Here is a 20,496-nt window from a genome sequence, read left to right on the forward strand (position 1 = left end):
TTCTGTTCAGCCATTCGGGCTGTAGCTCGTTCTAAAGGTCCTATGGAAAAATGCATGGGAAAAACGCGTTTTGGGACCCCCCTTTTATCTCAGCCCCCGCTTGACGAATCCCCCCGAGACTTTCAGGGTAGGAGCGGAGCGTAGCGCCCCACCTATTTTGAGAAATTCGCGAGGATTCGTCGACCGGCGCCAAAGTTATTCAAAATAGAATGTTGAGGTTTTCCTATGGAAACGTGGTCCTAACTATAACTACCTACTGGCTATCGCCAGTAGGTAATATATATATATATATATATATATATATATATATATATATATAAACGGGCTTCAGTTACACTATCTAGGCTTACATTTTCATGGTAAAGGCATATGTGTGGTAAAGACTTGTGTGGTAAATGCAATGTGTGGTGAAGTGTAATGGTAAAGGTAATGGTAATGTGTGGTAAATACTGGGCGGTAAATGTTGTTTCCCAAATTAATGTAGGTGAGCAAGAGTGAGTGTTATTGTGGGAGTGATACGCTTGTGAGTCTGCCGTACATGAGCCACCTACCCCTTCCTCCGCCTGGGCCATTCTGGAAGTGATTTAGCTCACTTGAGGGAATTGCGGGCAAGTATTGCACCTTCACAAATTGGAATTGTATTTATATAGCGCTTACTACCACTGTCTAGGCGTTGCAGCGCTTCTGTCAAATATCACCAGCCGCCACAGGAAATGGGTGCAATTTAACAGGGACATGACATAAGTGAGCCTAAAGATATCTTTCTACCACTACAATTGATTTTGCATTTACAAATGAACACTGTTTGTATCGGTATACTTGCTTCTGTAACACTTTTCAAAAGACGCATACCTGCATGTGCTGCTTTTCTGCATGACGTCTGCTCGATGAAAACCAGAAAGCTTGCAAAATCCGTCATTGCTATAAACGATAGGCCAGTCGACAATCTGAGCATTGCCTAACAAGAAGCTCGATTCTGAAAAGCAAAGATATACGTTTCAAAAATTAGAATGATGTGTCTAAGTAAAATAATTAATTCTGGTGATACAATATATTAAACCTTATTTTTTTTATTTTTTTTTAAATGTTAAATTTATGCAGAACAATGTATATTTCTGATTGTCTCCTGTTACAGACGGAAACAAAACAAATACATGTTTAAACAGCATTCAAAAAGCATTTTAGTATGCTACTGATTGTTGCCGGTTCTTTTCATAACTGGCACTAGCGGCCAACTTGAGCAGGGGGCTAACTACAATCTTGCTAAATTGCCCAGAGTTTAGTTAGGTAGATGCCGGTGTTGTGTAATATCTGGTATCCCAGGCATTATCTATTATGGGAATATCTATCTCCTCCCAAACTCTGGACATTGCAAGTTTTAGTCCCCAGATAGCAAAGTAGACCCTGGATTATTTCCGAGGTTATCCCGATTATGGAGAGTTTTCAGTTTAGGTTTACAATCTAATCTTAGTAGGTGGTAAAACTGAGCAGCGGTCCCCATTGGGCATGTGCTGCACTAACAGGGTTGACAGGGTGCAGATGGGAAGAGCAGTTGCTGTTGAGAATTGGGGGAGGCTTACATTATGTCCCCAGCATCCTTACAAAATTAGTATCAGTAAATAAAGTTCACAATGCACACATATACACAACACCATATGGATAGAAGCTGTAGTTAAATATATATAATCCTTGCTTTAGCTGATCCTTGACTAATAAAATCACCCCAGAAAATATGACACATTTAGTAATGCCTGCTACTTACCAGTAATTGTCATTGCTCAGAGTCCAGGCATTCCCGTTCCATTCCTTACACATGAGCAGCTCGCCTGCTTCACAGAACCTATCACCTAGCTGAGTCAAAATACTTCCCCCAATATGGCGCTGCCTACCCAGCATGCAATAAAGGGGGAAGCATGTCACTAGGAAAGCCTGAGAATAGCAAAGAAATTCATAAGAGAGAAAAAATAAAACAATCACCATAAACAGAAACCTGGAAGGGAGGAACAGGCTCAGGAATTGAACAGGAAGACCTGGACTAGGAGTAATGAAGATTACCGGGAAGAAATCAGGCAATACCTTCTTGTTTGTCTTCCTGTCCCAGTCCTTACACATGAACCCATCCCTAAGCACATGGTGATTGATTCACACAGAAACCAAGGAAGATGCAACATATTTGATGTATTTAATGCAAGAAACAGCACAAATCACAGATCATATACAGCTGAGAAAACATGAGTGCCAAACTCCACGGATGTTGCCAAAGATGTTGGGAGAAGCCCATGTAGAAGCATTCCAAATGTCATGCAGTGACGCAACCTTAAACATTACCAAGGATGTGGATCACCCTGAGTTGACAGCTCCTGGATAGAAAAGGGAAGACAAGACAATAGTACACTTCAACCATCGAGTCAGAGTGAACAAAGAAGGCTAGAGAGCCTTCTCTGAGAGACCATGGGTGATAAACAATGAATCCACCTGCCTAAATGCACTGGTGCGGCCCAGATAGATGAGAAGGGCTCCCAACACATCCAGAGAATAGAGAATCTCTTCCTCTTCCTGCTCCAGAGAAGACAGGTCAGGACAAAAAAGCGGAAGGATAATGTCTTCCTGACAGTGGAAGTCAGAAAAGGTTTGGGCCTGACTAGGACGCAAAATTACCTTGTCTGGACAGAACATAAAAAAGGAGGACAACCATCAAAGCCCTAATCTCATCAACCCTGCACCCAGAAGAAATCACCAACAAAAAAGAACCTTAGCAGAAAGATAATTAAGATCAACTAAAACAAGGGGCTCTACTGGAGGACCAGCCAACCCCTGAAGAACCACCGCACGATGCCAGGGGGGAACCAGAAAGCGGGAGACAGGACACTGAAGCAAAAAGCTCCGCAAGAGGCACGCCACTAAGGGAGGGACTGAGGACATATCTGAGTCTCTGAAGGCGAGCGGGAGACTGGATGCTGAAGTAAAAAACCCCGCAAGAGGCGTGCCCCTGAGGTAAGGCAGGGGACATAGCTGAACCGCTGAAGGCCAGAATACCAGCCCATTCATTATGAAGAGTCGAGACCGCAAGACCTGACACAAAAAAAAAACCTTCAAAAGTCTTATACCCTGACAGGATCACAAGAAACTGAAAACAGTTTCTCACCAAAAGTCAAAACTTTTCCAATGACGACTGTGAGACTTCAGGGTGAAAGGCCTGTGAGACAACTGAATGTTCTGAGCCACCTCAAGTGAAAAACCCTGAGCCAACATAGTCAACCTCTCAAGTGCCATGCCCCCATCCGGAGCTTCAGGGGAGATGGAATGCTGAGGAGGGGAACATGTAGTGCAAATGGGTGAATGGGAATCCCCTAATGGGGACATACTGCCAAACCCTGAATAAGGGGAATCCAAGGTCTCTGGGACAATTCTGGAACAACCAGAAGTACCTCCAACCAGTCCACCCCAATTTTCCTGAGTATCATGGAATTCAAGGGAAATGAGAGAAAGGCAAACAGAAAACCCTGGGAGCATGGGATGGAGAAAGTACCTATCGCTCAAGTCAACCTCGGTGGAATCAGGCTGCAAAACTGAGGGAGAAGGGTTGTCTCCTCAGGGACAAACAGATGCATCCAGGGAAGGCCAAACCTGGAGAAAACTGCTGAAAAAGAAGGGGTGACAGACACATGGTCAGAGAAGAGGAGAACACCTTGCTCAAAGAATCCACAAGCCATTCTCCTTCCCTGGAAGATAGACTAGAGAGAGAGAAAAGAATCTTCTGAGGGAAACAAAGACTGTGCACCCCCCCCCCCCTTGCCGGCTGATATAGGCATGAACAATCTGGTTGTCCATCTGAAGACAGATAGCACGGTGCAGAAGGAGAGGAAAGAACCAAAGAAGTGCCTCCAGAACTGCCATCAATTCCCTCCAGTTGGAGGTCTGAGAAGACTCAAAAATGGACCACCTGCCCCGGGCCTTGCAATCCCCAGAACCGCTCCTTTGGTGCTTGCATCGGTCGTGAAGACTGCCAAGGGAGGAGGATTGAAGCCCTTGGAGGGATTGAGTGAGAAGTGACAAACACCACCAAAGGGAATGACAAATGATTTGTGAATGATTTTATTGTGGTAATTCCTAGGAAAAGCCCTCCAAAGCATTCCACTTGCATAGAAAACAAGGAAACGCAATCTCCTTCCACTCATGAGAAAGCACCTTGCGAACCGCACTGTGCAAGGGCAAAGAGGCAGGGTCAGGGTGCAGGCATTGAATAAAAAAATCACCCTCCAACTCCTGCTCCACAGGTGCAGATTGTCCTAGAAGTGAGAAAAAAAGGCCTGAGAACTCAGCTCACTGCACAAAGCAACCTTGCCTCCCTTCCTCCTTATCAATGTCTTCTATGTCCATAAGGGGATTTGGCCTTGGAACTTTTGCAGAAGGCCCCTGTGATTCCCTAACCAGAAAAGCAGCCTCAACCGACTCATTAATGTGCAGGCGAAGCGCTGCCAAAGTGGGCACCCCTGCAGCACTATCTGATGTAGACTCAATTGCGGGCATGGAACCCCACAATACCGGTGCTCCTGTTACTCGCCCATTTCTAGGCAACCAACAGAAGCTGAACGCAGTCTAGCAATGCTGCCAGCTTCAAGGGATTCTGGGCCAGAGGGGTCTCCTTGATCCTGAAACCTCACAGGAGCTTTGAGGGGCAGGAGACAGACCGAACATAAAAATAGAACCTCCAGACGTGTGGCTGCAATGGATTTTTGCTGAGGGAGAAAAACAAGAAGCCAAAGAGGATGCTCAGCACCTCTGAAGTGCCGTCATGTAACCGCGGGCTGCCCAGTGCAAAGTGTAAGCCCTGCGGGGGATTAAAAAAATGGGAGAGAAGATGCTACGTGTCGCAACCCATGAATGGACAAGCACCCACTGAGCAGGGTAGTGTGATCCCTAAAAGAAAATAAGACTGGTTGTGCAAGTCCAATAAGAAAACAGTAGTACAACATAAAGCATGTAAAAACTTACCTCTGACTCCACTAGGCATGGATCTGCTGTGCAAAATGAAAAGAACCGGCTGTCCTAGTGCTGTGCTTCCCCCTTTATTCATGCTGGGTAGGCAGCGCCATATTGGGGGAAGTATTCTGACCTCACCTAGGTGATAGGTTGTATGAAGCAGGGGAACTGCTCATATGTAAGGAATGGAATGGAAGACGGACAAGTAGGTAATGCAACTGAGGGAGCGTCTTCGCCTCAGTTCTCGGTTTGAGTGTACTTAATAAAAGTCCTAACAGATATGTCTGCCAAGCCAATAATATTCTTGATGCTTTGCATTTTAAAAGCATATGTGAAAAAAGTATGGATGACAAAACAAGCAAAGTCATAAAATGTTAAAAAAACGATATAACAGCTTAAGTAGGCAATGTGTTCCTGCAGAGACTGGTTTAATACAAGGTTAGCATGATTGAATCATCATGGTTTGATAGACTTCATCCTTTAAATGTAAACAAAATTAGAACAATCTAGTATGGCAACAGTAACTCTTGTTATTAGCACAAATAAGATAATTCAGTTTGCTTCAGTTCATTACTACAGCTGTGCAAAGATAGTCTGGAACAAAAATAATGTAGAACAGATTTTAGTTTTCCATCGATTTTGTGTCCCTTTGCAGGGGGGTGTTAATTCTGCACCCATGGGGTAAATGATACAGTGAGTCTTGTAAACTCTGGGGTGGGTAGGGGTGGAACTAACATGGATTAGGTATTCCACAAGAAATGAGGAATTATGGGAACTCATACTAACCGGTCGGTGGCTTTTCCAATGGCCTTGCAATTTCTGATGAGACTGGTAACCATGCTTCCAGTCACGTCAGGAATTCCTGGTTACTTGTAAAAAGGCCCTCACTGCCTGTCCTGTGATACAGCACCACTATCTTCTAAGTGTTTTTCCTAATCTTCCTGTCATCAAAGTATTACTTCTCCACCAGTGGCAGCTGGTGATCTTTGAAAGTGTTGGTCGTAATACCGGTCAGGAGTTCACAGAATTTGTTTTCGAAATTTGCGTCATTTATACTGACTCCCTCTCACATCTACTCTCTTTCTCCAACTAACTCTGTCATATTCTCTCACTTGCTCACTCACTCAAACTTACTCCCACTCACTCTTACTCACACACAAACATACTCATTCACTGCTTCTCTGTCCCATTTACTAACTCACCTACACACACTCACTGGCTCTGGGCCCTGGTCAACTGCACCTGCTGCACCATTGATAGCTACACCCCTGACTCATGTCCACTTCCTATCACAACCTCCAACCAATCAGTCATCATAACACACTCTTTCTACTTCCCTCATTCCCTCAAACTCACTTTCTCTATTCATACACACTCTCAAACTCAGATTCTCACTCACTTTTACTCTCGGTGACACTCTCAAACACAGTCACCCACGCTTTAACTCAATCTCATTTACCCTCAATCACTCAAACGCATTCAAACACATATACAATAGGTAATACACACACATGCATAGACGAATATTTTTTTTTTCTTGCCTTGCAACTTGGCTCCATGGCAGCAGCTGAGCAGGAATCTGGTGCTGGGTATTGGCGCCAGCAAGGCATGGTTCCTATAGATGAGCCAGGCGGAGCTGCAAGGGCAGGATTGAACAGTGGAAGACACTCCTGAATCCCTCTCCCAACTTCTTGAGGGGACTAGAAGAACAGCCCTATATTAATCTGGAACAGCAATAGGGGAGGCATCCAAGCACTATGTGTGGCATTTCTTCGGCATCAGAAATGCACTGATGTGCACCCTGGCAGTCACATTTGAGCAGATATACTGTACTCCCTGAGGCATGCACACTATGTCTCCTAAATAAAATGGTTTGTGCCTGTGTGAGGGGATCGTAGTTGAACTATGCCTTCAGACTTGTGCAATCCCAGCTACAGAGTGTTTTAATTTGGATCATTCCTCTGCCCCTCCTCCGCCAGTCATCCCGAGCCTGGAGACGAGGCAGAGAGGGCTAACCTGCACACTGGCAGTGTTAATGAATACACAAAACTTGTGTTTTCATGAACAATGCTAATTTGAAAATGCACAGAGGCCTCACAGGAGGCAGGTGGCTGTGCCCTGTAGGCCCTGATAAGAAGCCACTTCTGTTCGCCACTAACCCAGATTATGACGAATGACAACGTTTGTATTCTATGGTGAAATTAAATAATCTGCTTGGATACTTGAAGTGAGGGATTAGCCCTATACTAAAAAATCTGAGCTACATTTGTGTAATATTTATTTTGTCACCTCTTGTAATAGTTTGAAATGGACTTTAAGTTTGAAAGCAAAATTGTTTTATCTTTTAAATGACATATCAAGGAGAAGTATATATATTGTTTCGATACTTTAAGCTGATATAAACTGTATATTTGAGCAACTTGGTGCAATGAACTCTGAGCCCCAGGCAAACAACATTTTGCCGTTTGTCCGCTTCCACTCTAAACTGAGAAGGCTATTTTAAGGTAATTCTTTGCAGTCTGCACCTCCGTTGTTGCCTCTTTGAATAGAATCACAAGGTAGATGCTTACAGTGTGCCTGATTCACAAACAGAATGTTGTGGTATACAGATAGTACTACAGTAGTAATACTTACTTACTACAACATGCAATTCATAAACCTATGAATGGAAATCTCCACTTCTATTTCTACTTTGGTTTAGAGAGACAGGTATAGGCCTCTATTATTCGTGCCTTGCAGGAGAATACTGTATTTACTGCATCCAATTCAATTCAATTCAGAAACTTTATTTGGTTTATAGACATAAAACCATAAAAGTACTCAATAAAAACATTACATTCAATGGATATTAAAAAAGAGATAATACAGAGCTTGTGTGTGGATAACCCTTCCCCAAGCAGACACCTCATAACAATTGTGGTGTGACAACATGGGAACCATCTCTTAGGGGCTGGCCAGGGCCTACATAGCAGATCAAGAAATATTACTAATCATACGACTTCAGGTCCCCCAATAGTCATTTAATAGGATGTAATCAATCAGAAAAATTCATGGTATACGATCAAAATAGGGGTAATAAGTTTATTCTGTGGTCTCCTAAATTAGTGCTTCCAGGTGTTCTAGGTCTTTCTTTCTTCCTAGGGCCGATGTAATAAACGCTGTAACAGATACATAAATAGGCCTGTTTTCCAGAGCACATATATAATTAAAAGCATCCTGGTAGTAAATATATTTACCAGTTTTAAAAATCGGGGCTAAAAAACGTTTTCTATGGTCCTTATATAAACTGCAAAATAAAATAAAGTGCATTGTGCTTTGTATGGTACTGCCATCGCATGGCCTTTTTAGAGATTATCGGTCCATGCCCCATTTTTTGGGTATGTAAATCTTAAATGCAATGTTCCTAGTCGTAGTGTTGTAAGAGAGAACCTATGTTGGCTATTCTTGACAATTGCAGCACACTCAAAGGAGTAGGAAAGTATATAAAAAGTGGTGGCATGTGCACAGTGTGAAAAAACTGCCCTCACTCAGAAGACTGTGACATGCTTCATCATAGGGCGTGCTACTAACACCCCTGCGCAGACCAACACCTGTAGAGGAGCAAAAGGGTGGGGAATACAATACAAACAATTACATTTTGGAATCACCAAAGAAAAGTGCAGGCAGAGAAAATTAAAACTAGCTCGGATATATACCCGCTCATAATTGTATTCATGGCCACACGGCTATGTTTAAAAACGTGAAGGATGGTAGTGAAAGGAGAAAATCAGGATTCCTTCACCCCTCATTACTGCCAAGTTGTCAACATATTTCTGCCGTATGTATCGTGCACACAGTAACGGGTCACTCCAGCATTCATCAGGACCCTTCGGATCCCAAAAAAAGGTACCCTCTAATCCTACCTCTGGAATCTGTGGAATATAATCCTTCCAAATCAGAGATACCCTATTCAACAAACACTCCGTAATCGAGGTTTATCAAACGAATCAACCATCGCCACTACGGGGATGGTTGGAGAATATACAGGAAGTGCACACACCTTGAAGTAAGTTTGACTAAAGGGGGTCACTCCCAACACCTCGCTCTTTCTAGCGATTTGTTTTATGAAACTCGATTATGGAGTGTTTGTTGAATAGGATATCCCTGATTGGGAAGGATTATATTCTACAGATATCAGAGGTAGGATTAGAGGGTACCTCTTTTAGGATCCGAAGGATCCTGATGAATGACAGAGTGACCTGTCACTATGGGCAAGATACATACGGCAGAAAGATGTCGACACCTTGGCAGTAAGGAGGGGTGATGGAATCTTAATTTCCTCCTTGCACTACCATCCTTCACATTTTTAAACCTAGTGGGATGGCCCAGGAATAAACGTTTGAGTGGGTTTCCATCCGAGCTAGTTTTAATTTTCACTGGCTGCAATTTTCTTTGGTGACCCCAAAATGTCATTGTTTGTATTGTCTTCCCCTCCCTTTTGCTCCACCCCAGGCGTTGGTCTGCGCAGGGCTGTTAGTAGCATGCTCTATGATGAAACATGTCACAATCTTGTGAGTGAGGGCAGTTTTTTCACACTGAGCACATCACCACTTTCTATATACTTTCCTACTCCTTTGAGTGTGCTGCAGGTATTGATTGGGAAGGTCAGAGTAGGGATGTAACCTCATCCCCCTTCAGGTTGTGTAAAATATTCTTGACTATTGTCAAATAATTTGACAGACCCGTATGTGCATGGTGCGACAAGTATCTACCTACCGTGGATCTTTTGCTTTCATTGGTGTTTCTCTCTTTTTCTCTCTGTCCCCTAGGTATAGTCCTAAATTCTGTTTTAGAGTAGGTTAGGACTTTAGCTGTGTCATTAGCTCCAATGGCAGGGTCCATTTTTCTTAAATGGCTGTCTATGTAAGACAACCACTATATTTTCTTCCAGGAATCTAACCTAAGGCAATCTAAAGTTATTGCTTTTGTGAACTCTGTCCAAATTTTACTCCATGTGTTATGCCACAGAAGGATCGGTCTAGTATATAGGTCGTCCTCTAAAAAAGGAACTACCACTTTCTTATTTGTTATGAACATTGAACACGATTTTGGATCAGTCAATCATGCCAAAAACAAATTCTCTAGTGTTTGCAGTTTGGCAGCGTTTATGTACCCACAAAGGGCAGCACCATAATCAGCACTTGGGAGGCATTTGCTTTTTTACGAGATCAGTATCTACCTGATTGGTTTTTGGCCTATTTTACTAGCCAACCTAAAACTAGATGATGTAGCTCTCAAATATTTCATTTTGGAGATATTTAATTGACTTTCCCAGGATGCTGATGCAGTGATCTGAATTCCCAAATCTGAGAACATTTGTGTCTCAACTAACCTCTCTCCCTTTATATGGTGTATCCTCTTTTTTGCTCTCTCTTTTCCAGTTACCATAGTAATAGTTTTCTTAAAATGTACTATCATACCTTTGCTATCCATAAAGTTAACAAAGTTATCTATCAGGAGCTGCAGCCCGTTAGCTGTTCTAGATAAAAGGACTGCATCGTCCACATATATTAAAATGGGGACTGTGTGGGAAGCCAACCATGGGGGCGTCAGCTTTAACTTTTTGTAGACATTCATCCACCCTATTTATGTAGAGTGAGAAGAGCAAGGGGGCAAGAACATAACCCTGTCTAATACCTCGGTGAGCTTAAAACTTTCTGTGCATTCCCCCTTTGGTCCATAATGCACCTACGCGATAAGGTGGGAGTACCATTGGGCCAGATAGCCCTGAGGGGCACCCATCTCCTCAAGTGTCTCCCATAATTTATTATGGTTTACCAGATCGAATGCACTGCTCAGATCTGTAAAGCATAAAAGCACATGTCCCGCCCTTGCTACCATATATTTATTAATTATCAGGTGTATATTAAAACATTGTTCTACCATTCCAATATTCCTCCTTAACCCATATTGTGTGTCAGTAAGTATATGTCTTTCCTCCACTCATGTTCTAGCCTACCCAGGACGATTCTGCTCAATAATTTAGCACTGGAGTCCAGTAGGGATATTGGGAGATAGCATTTGAGAACCCGTCTGTTACCTTTTTTGAATATTGGGACTATTCTACTTTCTGTCCTTGAGGCATGGAGGAAGCCCTTGACTGTTGAGTTGCATACTTGGGTCAGCATCGGGGCCCATAAAGTGACATGTGCTTTAAAAGTATCTATCGGAACACCATCCGGGCCTGCATCTGATAAAATCAGATACTCTTAGGTTTGGAGTTTATCAGATGCCATAAATTCTGTCATTAGGAGTTTTGCCCTAAAAATCATCAGTGAGGTACATCTTGAGTCCTTAGGCACATTGAACACGAGACCCATGTATGGGCGTAGATGGTGCTTTTAGACCATGTACTGCATCACACAACATGGCGATCCTCGTGCAAAAAGCAATGTCAGTCTCTTGAAATGACACACATTCGATTTTGAGAATGGAGGAGTCTTTAATGATGAAGTGGGGTTAAAAAACTATACACTGAAGCACTTCATAATGAAGAGGAGTTTAATGCATATTTATATGTTAATTTACTAGTGATTTGTAGGTGCCACATGCAGGCTGGTAGGTTGGTTTCTCCAAGTTATAAATCTGACATTTTTACGACTTCCTCAATGGAAGTAGGAATTAGAACAACCGTGAGGAAACAAACCCACAGATACTGAACTTGAGCAGAAGGGGTAAGAAGAACATAAATAGAAACTATGTGAAATGCTGCATGAAGCAAAGATGCAGATACTTGTGTTAGCAGGGAAAATGGCATCTTCAGCAAATTATTGAGTTGACCTTTTTATTAGTTAAGTGCAAAACAGATTAAAAAATACTAAATTACTAGAATTACCACATACATCACAGTAATAAAGTCTTGAATAAATAACAATGAGTAATAAACAAAAATGTCCTTATATAATATGTAAACCAAATACAAGTAATTACAAAATGTGAAACTTTAATGCAAAAACTGTGATATTTCTAACAGCAAATAAGAATTCAACTTATGAATTCTTGACAAACATATAAAGTATAAAAGGGCTCAGTCGAAATTTCAATTAGCTGTGATCAAGGGCCCCAAAGCCTTTCGAATTTATGTAAATAAATATGTAATGAAGACACTTTATGACTTTATAAGCAGAAGAAGTACACGGTAAATTAATGTTATTGTCCCTTTATATCATCATCTTAACAATGTGAAAGGCTTTGTGCACAAAAATAATATTGATGCTTTTTATTAAAGTGAGAAATGTTCACCATCACAAGAGAAATCCTAAATGCCATCAGAAACGTCAAGTTGTATCCAAGAGAGCAGCTCTAATACTCATGTGTTAAAGTACTATTGGTCAGATGCCATCAATTTAAAAAGAAATAACAAAAAAATAGACACTGGTCCTAGGATAAGCCCAGTATTGCTACTGTCGGCTTTTGTGTGTTTATCATGCTTTGCCATTGGTTGGATGTACTGTTAACAAAAGACAAGGCATTCTCCCGACTGTTTCTTTTAGGTTATTGTGACGCAGTATCAACTAGTCTTTTGTCATACAGTTTATGTACACTCATACACATGTATTATTTATTTGAACATTAAGGGCCTCATTTGGATGTCGGTCGGAAAGCCTCCAACCTCAGGTTGGAGGCTTTCCGACCAACATCGAAGGTTTGACTTCCAACCACCTAATAAGAATATAGGTGGTTGGATGTCATACTGGCAGGTCATTCTGGCTGGTTTCCGACAGTCTCAAGGAGCCCTTCGGCCAGTCGGAACCAGCACATAATCCCTTAGGGACAGTGTTTCTGCCATCGGGATTACTATGTTGCTTTCCCACAGGCTTTTCATGTTGTGCTTTCTGACATGAAAAGCATGTCGTAAAGTGACTTTGGGGGCCCCTAGCAGGGCCCCATACCTCCGTGGACTCCAGTTTGGGGCCTGCAGGCACCTAGGATGCCTCCCTTTAAAACCCTGCACCGTGTGGCAGGCACCATGAAGTGCCTGCCACATAGTGCAGGGATTTACACAAACTCCCATTTCTTTATGAGAGCCGCAGCACAAGCTCCAAAGAGAAATAGGAGTTTGTACCACACCATGTGTGGTCGTATTGTAACTAGGTGGTCGGAACCACCGACCGACGGTCAGCCAGTTTCAACACTGAGACGTCGTCCACCCGACATCGCCATAAGGCCTTAAGTGAGAGAAACATTAGCACCGGCAGCAAAAGCACGCAGCCACTATGAATAATTGTGAATTAGAGCACTGAAAACTGGCTGCTTCGATGTGCATTTTTTGGGGCTACTGCCTTCCACAAAGAACAGCAACACCCGGAGAGATGCTATTTCCTAATAGTAGGAATACTGAACCAGACACCGGTCACCATTGAGAACACAAATGGGCAGAATCACGATAGCCCACAATTTTTCCCTAAGGTATTTGCATGCACTACAAAACATGGAAACCCAAACGATACTATGGGGAGGGGACCATGATACCACTTCAGACAGCACGCTAGATAGAACTAACACTCTCACTGGGCAACAGGTGGTGATGAGAATGGCTTACTGCGATTATGCAAAATCGAGATCGTTTAGATATCTGTGAAGCCATATATTATGACAAAGGTGAACATACATTTTAATCACTGGTTAATGGCTCATCCTTCAGGTTACATTGTTAGTTGGGATTGAGAGATGTGATGGATTGGATCAAGCCGATAAAGCACATCTCACACATGTACTCCGACGATTCCCTGGTAGTTTTGACATGATGTTTTACTGATATACCACAGTAATGTAAGGGCTGAATGTTTTAATCCCATATGTTGCTAGACAGCATTTTCAGGACAGAGATTAGGCAAGCTATAACCAACTATGTTGAGACTAACAAAAATTCAGTGCAGGACCAAGTGGTGGTCTGAGAGGCTTTCAAAGCGGTAGTGAGGAGAGAAACCTTTTCCATTGGATTGAAACTAGAGAGTGAGCTCCAGACATTAGAAAAGACTCATAGTGCTAAACCCGACCCTGCCACGCAAACATGGACACAACACATACTCATGGAATATAGAGTAGAAGGTTAAGCGTGAAGAACACTACCTGGGGTGAATGCTGCAGTTATGGTCTATGGAGAAGGTGAGAGTCCTGGGCACACACTGGCAAGCCTTATTAGACCTACCTGGGAAGCAGAATACATTGTCAAAGTTGACACAGAGGAAGGGGATGCTCTACATCGCTCGTCTGAGATCCTCTCAGCATTCCCTGAATATTACACCAGACCCTATGGGTCACATTACACAAAAACAAAAGAAGATATACAACGCTGCCTAGAGAGAGCTACCTTAACATAGTCTAAATCAGCTGAAAGGGAAGTACAGAGTTCCCCGATACCAAAAGATGATATTAAAACAGCTATTGCAGACTTGAAAAATGGTACAGCCCCAAGTAGTGGCAGTCTGGATAGCAAATTTTATAAGAAATATAGGGACTTTCTTACCTGTCGTTTGCTGGAAATGCATGCTGAGGCAATTTAGAGAGGTCAGCTACCAACAACGCTTAGAAAGGCAATATTGATTATGCTACTGAAGCCTGGTAAGCCTCCACAGAAATGTGATTCATATAGGCCGCTGTCGCTCATAAATACTGATAACAAAACACTAACAAAGATACTAGCGGCTAAATTACTCTCTTGAATGCACAGACTGGTGCTGCAGAACCAGTCTGGTTTTTTTTCCTAGCCACTCCATGGGAGACAACCTGAGGACTCTTTTCACAGTAGCACCCCAACTGGAACCCGAGAGCAAAGTGGTGGCAGTTTTCTTAGATGCCACCAAATTGTCTGATTCCATTGAGTGGTCATTTATACTGACATCGCTCAGTCGACCCTGCCTGGGGAGGATGATGCTATGCTGGATAGGACTACATTTATGAGCACCCAGTATCACGGGTATATGTAATGGACAAATCCCCAACCCTATTGAAATTCAGTGAGGCACACGACAAGGCTGCCACTTGTCATCTCTGATATTTGCACTGGCATTTGAACCCCTTGCTTGCATACTGGGAGAATCCCATGGGCATGAAGGTATGCAGTTTGGTACACATCTGTTCATAATCTACTTATATTCTGAAGATCATTTAGCAATAATAAAAAATCCAGATGTAAATCTCCATCCTATAATTGCTGAAATAGTGAAGTTTGGAGCATGGTCTAGTCTGACCATGGTTTGGTTGAAACATATCAGGATTCCACTTACAGCCAGTCTTATAGAACCAATGCTAGCATATTTGCTGCGATGGCAGGACACTCCAGTAAGATATTTGGGAGTGCAGTTCCACCGAGAGGAATCAGTGGTCATTAGCAAGAAGTATGGCAGAAGCGTGAACAAAATTGCTACCAACATAGATTAATGGATGAAGCTGCCACTAACTATGGTGGCTAGATTTGGGCAAATGAAAATGCTGATACTCCCCAACAGCTACATCTGTTTCAGAATATCCTAATATTCCTTCACATGGGGTTCTTTGACAACCTCCAGTCGATAATGACAAAACTAGCATGGGCTGGTAAACAGCCCCATATTAGCTGGAACATATTTAAAGATGTATAATACGGTGGATTCGCTGCAATGATCTTTGAAGTATACTATTTGATAGTGCAAGCACAATCTGCTTCACATTGTTTTCATAATTCCTGACAGGGTCCACATAGTGGGGTGGAGAGGGTCCTCTCCAGCCCTATTGAGCTAAATACAATGATCTTTCAAGACCCGATTAGACCCAAAGGCGAAATGCACACAGTAAATTGCACAGTGTGGGCATAGCATAGACTCATAAATGGCGCCATATAGTCCCCACATGTGCCATTGGCCAAGCCCTTAAGCTCTAATTTACATTTATTAACCACCACAAGGGCAGCCCAAACCACCTGAACCAGGGGCATTCAGTACTTATTCCAAACAGAGGTTCAGAGTGTTCATAAAATTATCACAATAAATATAAAAACAGTTAATGGGACACAAATTATATGTATAACAATGCACACATTGAGATACAGAAAGAAAAGGAGAAAGGGGCCCTAGTAGAAAAAACATACAAAATTTATTCAATGAAGCATAGGCTCAGTATTATAAGCTGGTACATATAACATATAAAAAACATACATAACCAGTCAAGTGGCAGACAAGGAGAAAACTACATAGAAGCAGGAGTTTCAGAACATTGCATAAACTCCAACAAACAGAAAAATGTGTCCTCCAATAATTGCGGCCACAATTTACATTTAAACCACTAGCCAGTAAGCGAATAAGAGAAAGGGGACTTCACACACTGGGAGACCTATACACAGATAATCACTTCATCTTGCTAGCTGAGTATATGAAAAGGGGTGGAGCGACACCACTGGATTGGTTTCTATATAACAGACTGTGACAGAAGATGAAGCAGGAATTCCTCACGTTCTCTAGGGAGCCATAGAATTGGTAGTTTTTATCGTTCATTGCTTCTGGGCCCATTTAGAGGAAGCTAGTCACACTAATGTACATGGCAGTGATGAGTGTGATGACATTCAACCTCTTCTGGAAATGGGTGCAATGGTCAAGTGACCTGGGTGTAGCTGTATCAGATCAACACTGGGTATACTGCTGTGAGCATGCTAAAGAAGTGTCAGTGAATGCTAAGCATATATTAGCTTATTTCAAATTCCTTCACTAAATGTATCATACACCAGTTGCTGTAGTATAATTTGGTGGGCATGAAAACACACACAATGTATCACTGCTGGAGCAGGTTTTTTCCACCTCTTATGAGTTTGCCCACAGATTATTGAATACTGCAAATGTTTATTCTAAGTGCTGAATGACATGATTAATGGAACTGTTGGGATATGTGAAGAAGGTCCCTAAGAGTGATAAGAAATTTGTGGGACTCGCACTATTATTAGGTAAACGCAGAGTGGACATGCACTAGGGAAGAGGCAAAGCACCTGTGATAGAAGAATGGATGAAAAACCTGGTCACGAGTCACACCCAAGTATACACGTATAGTGAACTTTTGCCCAAAGCCTCCTGGCCTAAAGACATTTGGGTGCCTTTGAGACAATATCTAGCAAGCAATGTGATGGATCAACAAGAAGGGTTGACCCAAAACATATATGAAACGAGAAATTCTATTGCAGCCCTATTGTTCCAAGATGGGTCATTTCCCTCCTTCTGGGCATTATGAGTTCCTCCCTATGTCTATCTGCGTGTGGGCTGAGGTATCCAGGTACCTGGGCAGATAATGTAATGTCTGTAGAATGTTGGGTGTGACATCCTTATGCACTCTACCGGCTATTGCCATTCTATTCACTGAATGATAAATAAAGGTTTTTTTTTTAAATCATTACGAAAAATGTTGCCTCAGAGAGGGAAACTAGAGTATAATTCCCCAAATTCTTCCTTTCACCATTGTTGTTGCTCGTGGCAAAAATGCACGCCTCCACTCATTCTGACCTACAACTTTCACCAGCATCTCAGGCAAAGCATTACTAAAAAGCAAGCTCACAATATTAACTGAGTACAGACTACTCTATTGGAAAAGCAATGTGGACCTAATACCATATCATTTTCTAACCCATAAGCAACTCCTTCAGCTTTGGAACACTAAATAAATTCAATGGAGGATTAAGCTCACTATTCAAGAGGGTTTGACAGGCCATGACTTTATAAAGTTTCCATGAAATTATACTAGAAAGGATCACCTTCACCTTGCACGAGTTATAAGGATCTTCACTTATTTTATCTCTAGTTTTACCATTTTGAACCTTTCTATTACATTTTAGTGTACCCATCACAGATTTCTGTTAATCTGGTTCCCCAATTAAGTAGCCTCCCCAGTAACCATTGAGGTAATTTGGGGGGCTTAAACTGGTGTTCTGGAAAATACTTGGGACCGATTACAATGTTGTGCCGAAACTTTCCGCCCGTCACGTAATCGGATCTGGCTGACTCAGGATCGGCGGTTCCACCCGACCGATTATGATGCGATTTAACACTGTTCGGTCAGACTCCCATAGACTTCTATGGGAGCCCGCTTTTTGCATGACAACACTGGCTCCTATGGGGAAATGGGGTGTTTGTGGAAAACCCTGCACCCTGTCGCAGGCACCCCATTTTGCCTGCCACAGAGTGCATGGTTTTACAGGGGGGGTCCCTTGGGTACCCCCTCACCCACCAACCGGTGGGCCGCAGGATGAAGGAGGCCCTGCTAGGGTCCCCCAAAGTCAGTTTCTGACAGCCTTTTTGTGTCAGACAGGCCAATTCAGAAAGGCTGTTGGAAACTGACATCGTAATCGCTTGGTCGGAAACGCTGTCCTTAGAGCTGTACGATGCGGCTCCGACTGACAAGGATCCCCCGAGAGCCAGTCGGAACTGATTTGGAAAGACCGTGTGGTTTGTAAACCAAATCGGTCTGGCGGACTGGATTCCGACCGAGTCTAGCGGTAGGGTCTTGGAGAATCATACGCTTTGCACAAGTATCATCAATGTCACATCCCTCCCCTTATCTGGACAAACACAAGCTTCAAAGGTTTGGCCTAGTAGATGAAACACTCATTGGAGAAGGTGGACACTTCTTATTCTCTCAGTATTCGAATAATGAAAAAAATTCTGACATTTGTACTGTTCAATTCACACCCTAAAACTATGTCCTGTTTACACTGAATAATGTTACCTTCTGTTATCTTCTCGTGATCAGACACGATGTAAACTGATATTCCTGAAATCTGATTAAACCTTGTTGTACCTCACAAGAAGTAACCCCTTAAACACAACATTTGCAGTAACCTGACAGATATCAAACACTTGGTCGCATCCTGCTTCATCAAAAAAAATGAACTTAGATCATGCAAGCACTTCCGCAGAACACCATTAGAACATAAAAAATGTAGACAGTTTTTGACATTATCCACAAGGAATTTAGCCTTTATTTCTATGTTTATGGCTGCCACAAGGCTACCTTCATGTCTCCATTTAAGTGCCCGTTTAGACGTGGCCTCTAAATTCCAGTTTGGCATGTAATCAGCTATCAGCTGCATTGGAATGGCTTCCTAGTCATTCTCCATGAGATTTCACCTGCTGAATGGAGGCCAACTGGGCAAGGAAAAACGGCACATACATAATAAATAACAGAAGTTGGTGAGGAAACATGTCTTAACTTATTTCTTTATCTTAACCTCTCTCCCTTTTCTCGGCCTACCTCGACATGTCTTGGTGTATCCAATGTCATTTAAATGATTTTTGAGCCCTGAGCAAGACAGATTATCGGTTTTGTGTGACTTACTGAGAATTTAGCATACCACTAAATATTGTTTGGTGCTTAAATTAGCAGAAAATAGATAATACATTCAAAGTTGTTCCGAACAGGGTACACCAAAATATGCCTTCACCAGGACCTCCGAAAATGTTTAGACAACACGTGGGAATACCAGTGCAGGTTTGCCACTCGACATGTGATGGAGACCTTAGTTTGCTTTGTTCTCCTTGCACGTAAGACGTTAAGGCTGGCATCATCAGATTACCCAATGATCAAGTCTTATGTGGTGACACAATCTTGTTTGGCTTGTGGTCGTCTGGTGCAGTGATTGGTTGGCATCATGGCCATCTGACCTTCTGGTCAGCCTTTGACCATTTAGGACATCTACTTAAGGACAAGGAGGATCTCTGACATCAATTGAGAATTGGGTGAGAACCAGTCAAAGATTTCCTTTAGGAGAAAAGGATCAGTGACATTGGCACCTCGTGATGTTGAGGAATTTTCTCAAACGGAAGTTGCATATAAAATGAGAGCAGAGAGAATTACAAGGTACGAGGGGGTTTGAAGTACACGAGTTGAAGCATTGCTTTTCTAAGCCCACTTCGCTATACAGGTCCTTGAAACAAATGCTAATGTCAAAACATAGATGATTTTTATGTAAATCTGAAGCCATATATTGAGCTGTAGGGTTACTGATTGTTCAGTGGAATATGTTTCCAATCTCGCCTGATGTCAAGTGATAACGTTATCTGAACAAAACAAAGGGCCAAATGTAGAGTGGAGAAGAAAAGGGGCTTATGCCAAAATTGGAGGATGCCCGTCCACCAGATAATGTTTACCCTGCATCCAGAGATGGGAACATTCTTTGTTTCATGTACTGGGACTACTGAATGTTAGGTAAGATCTTGCTTTCAAATGTCATGTGAGAAAAGGCAACATTTTGTTCTGTGAAAGGTGCAAACATTTTGTGAATTTCATGAAATGCAATTTGGCACAGGCCGACTTGCTTTCCAGCAATCAAACAATTTATTTCCATGCATGATCCCTCCATGTTAATGGGAGAAGCTTTCCAACACTTTGGCCATCTGAAGCCATTATCATTAATCCCACTGAAAACAATGTCATCTTCAACTTCATTATTGATGTCTGAAAATGAGGAAAATTGTAAAGCCCAGAAGGGGAGTCTACAGAATGATGGTCAACCATTTT

At 42.4% G+C, this 20,496-nt stretch overlaps 1 protein-coding gene across 2 annotated transcripts in view; it reads right to left on the reverse strand.

The window, feature by feature from the left end:
* Positions 1-20,496, reverse strand: part of KCNH5 (potassium voltage-gated channel subfamily H member 5) — an 825,104-nt gene that overhangs the window by 724,013 nt on the left and 80,595 nt on the right. For both annotated transcript variants that reach the window (XM_085626196.1, XM_085626195.1), the window contains exon 2: positions 853-976. In XM_085626196.1, the coding sequence (XP_085482322.1) occupies positions 853-976 (124 nt within the window). The remainder of the gene's footprint in view (positions 1-852; positions 977-20,496) is intronic.

This window comes from Triturus cristatus, chromosome 9, assembly GCF_964204655.1.
Source record: "Triturus cristatus chromosome 9, aTriCri1.1, whole genome shotgun sequence".
NCBI lineage: Eukaryota > Metazoa > Chordata > Amphibia > Caudata > Salamandridae > Triturus > Triturus cristatus.